Source organism: Malurus melanocephalus, unplaced genomic scaffold (genome assembly GCF_030028575.1).
Source record: "Malurus melanocephalus ecotype Western Australia unplaced genomic scaffold, MMel_1.1 scaffold_253, whole genome shotgun sequence".
Taxonomy (NCBI): domain Eukaryota; kingdom Metazoa; phylum Chordata; class Aves; order Passeriformes; family Maluridae; genus Malurus; species Malurus melanocephalus.
This window is the reverse complement of record NW_026623485.1, coordinates 54,185-65,928: the sequence shown is the minus strand read 5'-3', so window position 1 is coordinate 65,928 and position 11,744 is coordinate 54,185. Positions and strand designations below refer to the sequence as shown.

Sequence of the window (11,744 nt, the reverse complement as noted above, 5' to 3'; positions counted from 1 at the left end):
CAGACTGCACATGGGAGAACATGGAAGTAAAAGAGGCCATCCCCAGCACTGGAGAGCTCAGAAGAGCTCAGGTCAGCTCCAGGCCTTCTCTGCCTGGCTTTAGGGCTTGCCAGAGGAGAAGGGAGAGGAGACCACCCTGTTTCAAAAGAACCCTCTGACAGGAGCTGTCATTTTCCACCCAGGATTTGCAAATAAAGGCCAAAAGGGAGTATAAAAAGATAAATACAATTAATATTTCAAAGGGTGTTTTTTGTTGGCTGGAGGAAACACTGCAACATAGCAAAGCTACAGAGAAGGAGATTTTTTGTTGAAGCAGCAAAGGCACAAAGAAACATCTGCACATCATTTCATGACTTTTAACTGGCATTTTAGAGCTTGGCTAAACCAACAGCTCAGTTGTCTGGCACTTCTAAAACTGGCATTCAGCACAGATGCTTAGTGGAAAGATGATTTTCTTTTGGTAGTGCTGATGCTGGATTCCCATCAATGGGGTTATTGCTGCATTCCCATCAATGGGCACATTGCTGYATTTTCTCCTGAAATTAAGAGCCATTTTCCACCCTGAATCTGAGGCTCAGCCCCAGCACAAGCTGCACACTCTGTGCACTGAGATGTCCTTCCCCCAGCTGCAGATTTCATAAGCCAAAACTTCAGTTTCAAAGAAGCGTCAGCAATTAATGTTCCYCACCGCTAAAACTGCAAAAATAAAATACGTAAAAATGACGTATTCCTCCAGATCTGCATAATGTACCTTCCTCACACCCTTCTACATGTGTGTTTATTGATTCCCTACCTGTGCATCCATCAGGAGGTGCCTCATCAGCATCATGGCACTCTTCAGAGATTCCTTCTCACTGGGCAAAAAGGCATCTTCATCCTCATCCAGGGCTTTGGACTTGTTGACAATGAAATGGGAGATTTGGTCATTGAGGGAATGCAGCGATTCAACAGCTGTGGAGACAGAGAGKGGAAGAAAAAACAGGAATGAAACCATGCTGGAGGAAGCCAACATAATTTTTCCAGTTTGCAATGAATGTAATTTGATTTGGAAAAGTGCAGCTGGAAATAATTGGTCCCCGTTACCTCTCCTGGGTTCTCCTGAGAGGAGCAGCAAAGGCATCACAGACAGGAGGAYGAGGCCCTGAGCAACCTGGACCAGTGGAAAKTGTCCCTGCTYATGGCAGGGTGAGTGGGAATGAGGTGGKGTTTAAGGCTCCTTCCAACCCAAATCATTCCAGGACTCTGTGATTATGYTTGTAAGCTCAAGCAACAAGTCATGGCTAAAGTAAAAATAAGAAAAAAAAAATATAATTAAGTCAGTCTCTTGACTCCCAGCCCAGAGAGCTGCTCCTTCTGATGTGCAGGGACCCAGAACTTCAGACAACGTGAAGGATAGAACTGGGAAAATTGGCTTTTTATTATCTAGAGTAGGAGTGAGTCAGACCAACAAGTGAAATATTGCTCATTTCCTTTCTTCTCAATTATTGGTATTTGAATCACTTTTAAACTCTCTTTCATGAGTTCAAACCCCAGGTATTSCATGTGAGATTCTGTTCCCAGTCATGCACATCAGCAATCACCACCTGCACAGCCCACAGAAATCCCCCAGCAATTYCACACACTTTATGGAGCCGCAATTCACACACCAACCAACACCCACGTTTATTTCCACGTTTATTTCCACCCAGCCAAAAGCCCTGGCTTTCCACAGATTCRAAAAATCCGCGCTGCCGTTCGCTCTTCAACCATCGCCAGCTCGGATGTTTCAATTTTACTGCCGCCTCATTAAATAAATGAGGCTCAAATCATTCTTGAGCGTATTTTCTTTGTGCTGGTGGCTCTGGCAGTGGGGCCCTTTGATAAGCTCAGAGTAACACATCACTGTCACACCCCRAACGTGCTGCAAATCCTGGCTCGCTCCGGCTGCCTATGAATAAAGCAACGTGTTATTTAGGACTCCCTGACAAACTGATCTTAAGAACACGAGGCAATTGAAATATACTCGACCTAGTTCTGTCTGAAGAAGATCTTACCACGAAATTTGAAGTAGTAAAGATTAGCCAGAAACTGCTTGTTGAGGAGAAAATCTTCCCCAGACAAAAGGGCTGTAAAAAAAATCACGGTTATGTCTCCAAAATGCAGGAGGGAAAGAGGGGAGTCCTCCTTACTGAGAGGGTTTATTTTTCATTAAAATAATAAAATAATAAAATCTGTGCAATCAATAAAAGTAATAAAATCTGTGCAAACAATAAAATCTGACAATGCCTTGCTGAGGGGATGGGGAGGATTCCCAATGCTCAGGGTGTTCATGTGTTTCGTGCTGATAGAAAAGGGGTTTGAGGCTCAGCGTGGTGGAGGGTCCATCTTAAACCACACCATAAATCATAGARTCATACAATGAATCATGGAATRGTTTGGATTGGAAAGGATSTTAAAGATCATCCAGYTCCACMCCTTTCACTGTCCCAGAGTGCTCCAAGCCCTKTCCARCCTGGYYTTGGGCACTTCCAGGGATGGAGCAGCCACAGCTTCTCTGGGCACCCTGTGCCAGRGCCAATCTTGGCTGTGTAACAAAGGTACTGCAGGGTGGGACTCGTGTCCATCCCATAGTCCTGCTGGTCACAAGGCAGCCCAGCCTCATCTGAGTGACCCAAACACCTCCTGCTCAAAGCCAGAGGTTCCCAGAGTGATGCCCTGCAGAGGACACACGRCCTGGGTGATGGAAACCACCCACAGCCACATTTCTCCAAATCACCATTTAAAAATCGTTTTGTAATCACACRTTCTCACACCAACCAACACTTACGAGCCCAGGGAGCTGCAGGTTTTCCATCCAGGAGAGCAGCAGGCACACGGCTGCACACAGGCAGCAACRTTTTGATTTTCTTATCACTTCTGGCCTGAGCTGGCATCTCTATCAGGCATGTCAGGCCTGAAAGCCATCTCCCCAGCACTAATGCTCCAGTATTGATTCACCCCATCCCTCCTGACTGATAAAGAATTGAGGACAGATCATTTTTTTTTTCCCATTCTGAAATTTTGGCTGGAGCCCTGAGCCCACATCTGCTTTCAGTAATATAATGTACTCCAGAGTTCTCCTCCTCGAGCTGGTGGCTCCCTTCCAGGTTTACACAGGCTGKGACCAGAAACTGGTACATGGAGAACTTCTCCCAGGCTTTCTGATTTTAAAATAATTCAAAACAAGCTAAATTACATTATCCTAAGTTTTTCCAACCTCGTTATCTGAAGCAAGAACTCTACATTCTCTGACATTTCTTCTCTTTCCCTTTGGGAAATGTAGGAACAGTATGTGGCACATGAAGCTCAGGGGGACAAATGCTTCTCTTATTTATAATTCTTTAGGTTTAGAGGGATGTCAGAGAAATCAGAAAAATATATTTTCCAGTAAGAATGTGGGAAAAGCAGATCAGCATTGACTTGAACCGATTTTTGGAGGGATCTGCCACAGCGCTGTGTTTATACTCTGCTTAGCAAAACAAATCTTTTCCCATGAACACAAAGGAAACTGTATTGGAAAATAAAATCCTCTGAGTCTTCCTCATGAAAGTAAAAGAGGCATTTGCAAAGCTCCAGCCTACACACACAGTGAAAACAGAGCTGAAAAGACCAAACCATCCCTGATGCTGTTTTTCTGGAAGTCCTCTGTCAGTCTGCAGCACAGACAAAAGGGCCCTTCTTATAAGCAGAGGAAATTTGATAATTCTCATTTAAATCCAGAGCAACTTCCTGCCCTTTGACCATTAAAATTCTAAAGGAGAAAGAGAGAAGGAGGAGGCAAACCCTTCATCTCTCACAATGTTGCAGCTCAAAAATTTCTSCTGAGCAACACTCCCACTAACCCAGACAATTCTTTGTGAAAATATAAAATTCTTTTTAACGGAAAAAAATTATGGACCTCAGATATAAACACAGGTATGTTCAGCAGAGATTAAAAGATACTTCTTGGTCCCCTAAAATGAAAAAAGAAAGAAAAAAAAAAGAAGACAACACCTTTCTTTCGCCCTGTCATTCCCCTTGGCTCGAGGTTGGTAACACATCAGTAACGCTGCAAGCGAGACAACCAGCTAAATAAAAGTTACAGCTGTCAGAGYCCTGTCAGCATCCCAGCTTTTCCCATTCCAATTTCATCATTTCCTCACTGCGAGGGTCAGTTTCGAGAGGTGAAGGAACCATAACAACCCTCTGTTAGCGCTTTGACATCACCCCAAAAAGAGAACAAATAATCCCTTAGCGGGGCAGGGGCTCTGCCTGCTGCTGTCAGAGATGATGTGCTGGGCTGGGGTGCTCAGGTGAGGACTATTTTACACCCCCAGAAGCAAGAGTGGATGGACAAAGTTGGTTTTTTTGCAGGGCAGAATCACCAGAGCCTGAAGGACGTGCAGGGGAAAAAGGAAATTGCTTTCTGTCGGAGACGAGGGAAAAATTATACTTGCGCCAAAAACTCATTCAAGGAAGAGGCTGAAGCAATAAAGTTGTTCCAGGAGACCCCATTTTATACACTCCAGCTACTGCCCAGATGAGCACAAAATAAAATAAAGCATAGATAATGTATCCTGAGATCTACTGACAAAAGCCAGCAGAGTCTAAAATTAATTCTCGGCAGCAGGAGTGAGTAAATGAAAGAGGATGGACACGTTCATAATTTTATCAGGGGAGGCTGCAGGAGGATTCCTGGGCTCCTCAGCTGCCTGTGCCACATGGAAATAGAGGAGATGGTTCAGTCTGATTTCTGTGTGGGCTGCCAGCTCTGACCACTGGGGATCTGCTCTATGGAGAGGAAAGTCGGGAGGCTGCACAGTGTGGAGGGATCCTTTGAAACCCATCCCAAAGGAACAGCTTTTGGGGCTGCCAGGGAAACCTCGCCCGYTAACGGGGCCCTGGAGCGTCTGCTCTGCTCAGCCGGGGCTGTGTGTGGGCAAATTGTGCAATTCATTGGCGTTTCATGTTACCAAAGAGCTGCTCCAGTGACAGCCACGGGGGTGTTCTTGCAGGGAGGAGAAGGAAAATATTCAAAGCACTTCAGACCTTCCCTGTCTGAGCTCTCCCTGTGGTTTCTGTGGGGCCACTCCAGTGCCACACTCAGGGCTCGGTGACACGAGGGTGACACAAATGCCTTCCAGCATCTCCCACCTTATGGAATCATGGAATGGTTAAGGTTAGAAGAGATCTTAGAGATCATCCCTTTCTAGCCCTCCTTCCACTGTCCCAGGGTGATCCAAACCCCATCCAGTCTGGCCTTGGACACTGCCAGGGATCCAGGGGCAGCCACAGCTTCTCTGGGCACCCTGTGCCAGGGCCTCTCCACCCTCACAGGGAACAATTCCTTTCCAATTTCCCATCCATCCCTGACCTCTGGCACTGGGAAACCATTCCCTGTGTCCTGTCCCTCCAACCCTTGTCCCAAGTCCCTCTCCAGCTCTCCTGGAGCTCCTTTAGGCACTGAAAAGGGCTCCAAGGTCTCCCCGGAGCTCCCTTTTCTCCAGGCTGGACATCCTCAATTCAGCTGTTGGATTTATAAGCCCCAGCTGAAACATCTTTTTGAAGAGCAGGTAAAAYTGATTTGCTCAGATGATTGACTAAATTTCTTGATTCATATTTTCATAATCAAATCACATTTGTGACTTCAGTCCCACTCACCACGAGGATTCTCTCATTCCCTCAAAGGAGGTGAGAAGGGAAAATTCCCCACCTGCTCCCTGGGCAACTCGAGGTTTGGGGCATTGAAAACATGAAGAGACTGCACACAGACCAGCAGCATGTTCTGCTTTCTATAAATCACAGCCAGCTCTCAGATAGTCCCTCATTGCCCTGCAAAAACTTCTCCTATCTGAACAGGTTTTGGTACAAATTGAGAATGTTCTTGTGAAAGCTCCAAATTCTGTCTTTGGAACCAATAAACAACCAGCCCTGCAGCCTTGGAAATTCAAGGCAGTTTGGGTTGTGGCATGTGGACGCTACAATGTGCAAAAATAAGATATTTATAAGGCTAAATTATAAATAAAGCCTGGTGTTATTTACGTTTTGGGGTTGGCTGATGTGTTTTTCACTGGGTCCAAAAAACAGAGGGCATGCAAGACATGCAACAGTTCATTTTTGCCAGATTAATGATTCTGATTAGGAAGCCTTTCCTGCTGTAACATTTGCTAATTGAGTTTGGACACATCAATTAATTTATTCCCTTAGCAGGAGAAGAAATCTCCGTTTGTAAAAACCAAGCTTGTGGAATCACAGAGYCCTAGAATCGTGGAATCAGGGAATCCTTAAGGCTGGGAAAGGCTCCCATGATCATTGAGTCCAACCTTCACCCAGATCCCACTGTGCCCACAAACCCAWAACTCAAAGTGCCACATCTGCTCAGTTTTTGAGTGTTTTTAGGGATGGTGACACCACCAGTCCTTTCCACCCTTACAGTGAACACATTTTTCTTAATACCCAACCTGCTCCCCCATGTCCAGTCAGTTTGACACTGGTTTGACACCTCTCACTTCCACCCGGGTGAGAAGATGATGTGCAAAGCTGCRATGCCCACGGGCATCAGGATCACAGGAGCAAACAGAGCCCATTTTCCTCTTACAGCTGCTTCTCTGCAGCTGGAAAACCCACCCTGAGCCATCTGCCCCATCCATGTGCTGGTGCCAGACGCTGTTGACAGACACAGCCTGACAGAAAYGCTGGGAACAGCTCAAACCGAGCCACTCCATAAATATTTTCTCCTGTTATTGCTAAGAAGAGACCTACAGCTTTTTCCCTTCCTTTGTGGCCTTTAACGTGTTTCAAAGGAGGCATTCAATRAGCCCCCTCGCAGGAATAATTTACCACACCATTAAGTGAAGAAAAAAATATCTGGTGTCTGCATTAGGGGCTCAATCACCTTTCAAGAAACACTGCRAAGAGCCCATTACAGTAATTACTGACGAGCTGGTCTCTCTGGGCTGTGAATGGTTTGAAGAGCTGCCTTCAGAGCTTCCCCGATGCAAAAGAAAGCCATCAGACCAATAAATGGCACTAGAGTTGCAGAGGAAAACATGCTCGGCAATAAAGCTGGTCATTTCTTCAGTTTATTAGTTTCTCTTTACAAACCCGAGCTTTTTGGAAATGAAAACGCCATCAAGAAGTGGAGCTCTGCGGGGCGGGAGCAGCTTTTCAATAATCAAAGTTTTTCATTGACGTCTCCTTTATGCTGCAGAAGCTTCTTTCAAAGTTGGACTTYAAATCACTTCGACTAAAATGTCAATTTTGCATTGTCCTTAAAAACATGAATAYGTTTTGAATCTAGCAGCACAGAAAYACATTTTGYAATTTCTCTTTASRCTCCCCCTCCATTTGCAGAYCYGTATTTGAGCAGGAAAARGACATGAGTTCCACACYSGTCTGCAAGGACAAATGTCCATATTCTCCTTGGAGAAAACATCTGTTGCTAAAAAACTACAATTTATGTATCCAAGATAGGTCTGAACTGAGTAGGGAAATAAGAGCTGTTGTATTTTTCTGTTCTTTCTGAGTTTTTTTTCATCAGCCCTTTGGAAAGGACTTTTTTTCTTTGCCTCRGTTTTTTCAGCTCTAAATCACAGTTAATGGTAGTAGTGAGATGAAGTTCACTAGAATTTGGCCAAAAATTAAAAAATAAAAAGGCTCAGTGTTTCCTCTCACTAAAACACTGCCAGGGTCATTTAGAAAATAAACAATATTTTCCTCTTTGTGTAAAACCTCACTAGAGGTACAAGAACATCATCCAGCTGAAGAAGTGATCCCATCCCTAAAAACTTCTCTGTTCACCCCAGCTGTATGAGTTAAACTAATAAATATTATAATTAAAAAATACYGCTTACCCTAAAATTAAAAAAAAACAAATTAAATATAAATTTAATATAAATTCCCCTGTTGTGTTTATGATTATGATGGGAAAATGGAGTTGAAGCAGCTGGGACGGGGTCGTGCTGCTCTGGGCAGCGCCTTGAGCTGAAAGAGCCCAAACTCCACCAGCAAACCCGACCCCRAACTTTATGGCTGGGCTGTTGTTGTTTACAGAAATATTTGAGATGCTGAATTCCCCAGAGAGCTGCAAACTGCCAGGCCAGGAACAATGTCAAACTTTGGGAAATGTGGCAGGCACGGGGCCAAACCAGCAAATCCAGCTCCTGCAAGARAAACTCCATTGAAACTCGCCAAGAACCAAAGAAACCTTTCCAAAGAYGGTGACACCCGGCCCTAGAGCTGCTGATCTCCCCTTTCTGTCGGGTAATCATTGATTTTGCAATTGTTACTTTCCAGAAACAACAGCTATTTTATTTAGATAAAAAAAGAAGAGGACAACAGAAATTTCGGGTGTCAGCCATCCAGCTGCTGTGAKCTGGCTCTCAGGGAGTGATGCCCATCTGTGCTCACATGGAATGTCTTGGAACGGGTACAAAAGTGGTTCCACTTCGCCCAAAATGAGCTCCAGGGTTTTGGATGGGTCATTTACACACTCAACACTTCAGTTCCCATCTGTAAATAAACACACATTCTGCAGCCCCTGGAAATGTCACAAACCACAGAGGGGACGCGCTGCTGGTGACAGACTTTGTTTGGCTTTTCCCTGATGTTCAGCTACAAACTGGGAGTTGTTCTGCTCTAACAARCAGCTCCTGGTGCAAACAGGATGCTCCATCTCCTCGGTGTCAAAGGTGGAAGAAAACTCTTCCTGAAGGGAATTCAACAAATTACAGGTTTTTCTGGGGTTTGAACGAGCTGAAACTCTAAGGAGACCACTGAGCTTGATTTGTTTCCCACTAAACATGTAGGAGAGACTGAGGTTTTATGCATTTTTGTGAGTGTTGGGAGACCAATTAATATTGTCTTGGGGTTGCAATAATCCTGAAATCCTGAAAGGAGCTAAAAAAACAAGATGTACAAATCAAACAAACTGGATTTGTTCTCGTCAGCTCCTGAGATCTTTGTTTCGCCCCTAAGATGGCACTCCTTTTAACCAGGAATGTTAGAAACAAAAAAAAAGCCAAACTGAAAGAAAGCACCAGATTTGTCACATCAGAAAAACGCCAACRATTCTGAGACTTCAATAAAGCCATGAACACTGGCAACCTGCAAATCTCTCCCTGCGTGTGCCTGTATTTGTTCACAGATAAAAGAAGGGATGGAGAATACTGTTAAAGCAAGTATTTAAATTTCCTTGGGAGCTGCCTCCTTGAGCAGCTCTGCTGCTTAAAACCCTGGATGCGACACTAACAAAACGCTGGGCTTAGCAATTCTATCTCAGAAAAAAACCCCTTTATTGGCAGAGCATTAGAAAAAGCTGAAATTCAAACAGTGGGAACACAGGTTGATAAACCTCGGCTGAGTACAGCGGATCAGAGGGTCAAGTTTTATCAAGCACTTGCACAAACCCAGCTGTCTGAGGGAGCCTGGGAGGGGATTTAGTTCCTGCTGCAGATAAAGGTGACGCCGAGGACCACACCAGATGCTCCACCCGCACCCGCCCTGCCGGCTGATAATTGTTTTATTCCTGCATTTCCTTCTCATCCGTTCCCATTCATCCACACAAACAGCATCAATTCCTTTTGAAGGATGACAAACCCACACTTTTTCTTATTCATCTAAACTGTTCGACTCATGGGATAATGTCACCTGTGGGTGTACAATACCCTGGATATTTTGCATTATTTGCAATTTGTGCAGTTTCGTCATTCCTGCGTCCATTACTGCCTGATTTTGGCTTCTATCATTGCAGCCAATATCCCCAAACCCTATTTATGAGGAATAAAAATAACTGTCTAGAAAATAAAGATAAAATGAGACTATATTCAGCATTTAATAACCTTGACATGATTATATCTTCAGAGCAAAATCTTCATATTCAAGACACTTCTTCAGTGTCTCATTTATTTTTATAGGCCCAGAACCGAATAAACTCCCCCTAAAATAAAACAGATTTTTCCAGGCCTGTATTTAAACTTGTTATGTCTGTAAACTACATCCATAAAATGCAGCAGAAGAGGGTTTTTTTGGTTTTTTTTTTGTAAAGAATATTATCCTGTGATCAGTTTTGTCTGTATCCACAGCTTCAGACTTCACATTCCCTGTAAGTGAGAATAAGTCATGCAAGCAGCAGGTTTAGAGGCTGTGCCAGGGAATAATAGGAAAAACTTCTTCACATAAAGGGTGGTCAGGCACTGGAACAGGCTGTCCAGGAAAGMKGTGGAATCATYATCTCTGGAAATATTCAGARTGGATGTGGCATTTGGGGAGGTGCCCACACAGGAAATGTGTCAAACTCTTCTGGGTTGCTTTTCTCAGCCAAAAACCCACAAGTTTTTAAGGGCATATCAATTGGAAGGTTTCATTTAGAAAACGTGCAAGTCCTGGTGATGTTTAGGCACATCCTCCTCCAGTGTTTGGCATGGCATTTCAACAGAACTCCATGGGYACTTCCCATTTCTTTTCAGTCATGTTTTCATCCTACCTGAGCATGATCATTTGTCAGAATTATGACATTACCAACAAAAAAAAGAACAGGTAGGGCATTCAGTAGTAATTACAGAGTATTCAAAAGTTTGTCTCAGTTGGAACYATTATTTTTTATCTGTTAGATATTCTAGATGCTCCTGTGAAGGCACTTTTAGCTCTGTTGTACTCAATGGGATGTGCAGTGGTGAGGCAGCAGCTCTTCACTTTTTTTATGCAGTAAAGCCTCATGTGATACTCAGTGGATTTTTCTTCCTGATGACCAGAGGGAAATAATTTGTTTCTAAATTTCCCTACCTGCAGAAAACAATGTCTTCTTTGTTTTGGGCTCCCTGGGTTTTGTGATTTAGCTTTGAACCTTGACTTCACGGCCGAGCGATTTTATATCTGACTTACTCACTCTGCATTTGTAAACTTTGCTTGTGGCATTTATTCCAGCAATTTGAAAGCAGTGGAAACCCCAAATATCCCTGTAGACATGGATAACATATATTACATTAACCTCCTTTCCTCACTTTCATCTGCAGCCTTTGCAGCAGGTTTGTTTGGCAAAGCAATGAAATTAAACTTTAATAAAGGAYGAGAGGAGTAACTGTCACCAGTATGGGACTGGGGGAGCAGCTTTTGGAAGGGCTGGGATTTTCCAGCAGCCCTGTCCCTGTGCCCAGYCYGAGTGAGGAGGGGAAACCACAACAGCAGCAGAGCAGGAGATATTCAAATGCCTCCATGACGTGGAATATTAGGAAACTAGAAAAGGTTTTGATGAAAACATCCAAACCTCCCTGAGGCGACTCAGGAAATTGTTTTGTTTTCAAACCTGCCTACAGCTCTTGATGCAAAGGAGGCATTCCAGTGCCTAACTTGCTTTTCAGGATGGAGTTTAAATACTCCTGGGAGAGCAGGTCAAGGCAGGCGCGCAGCCGTGGGTGTCCAGCCCTTGGTGGGTGGGAGAYACCCCAAAATGAGTGATGTAGAATCACCCTGACCCCACTCCCCCTGCCCTCCCAGCCTGCCAAACCCCTGGGGCTGAGCCACACACCCTCCAGCGTGGCTGCTGAGCAGATCCAGCTGCCTAARTAGGTTMAAGCACCAARATTTAGGGCCAGGCATAGTGGGGTAYCTAATCCCAGTTTGGGCCCTGGCTTTCGTGGGTTTTAATTAATCGTTAGTCTAAGATCTTTTTGGGGTGGTCTTATGAGCATCTTGGGCTTGTGACAGCTCAGTTGCTTTTTAATCTTAGTTACTTTGATAGCATATGACCA

General features: G+C 44.3%; 1 protein-coding gene across 1 annotated transcript in view; it reads right to left on the bottom strand.

Annotated features, from left to right (window-relative positions):
* The window catches only part of KAZN (kazrin, periplakin interacting protein), a 204,637-nt gene that overhangs the window by 155,352 nt on the left and 37,541 nt on the right, over nt 1-11,744 (bottom strand). Inside the window, exon 2 of the mRNA XM_057375589.1 lies at nt 794-951. Coding sequence (XP_057231572.1) covers nt 794-951 — 158 coding nt within the window. The remainder of the gene's footprint in view (nt 1-793; nt 952-11,744) is intronic.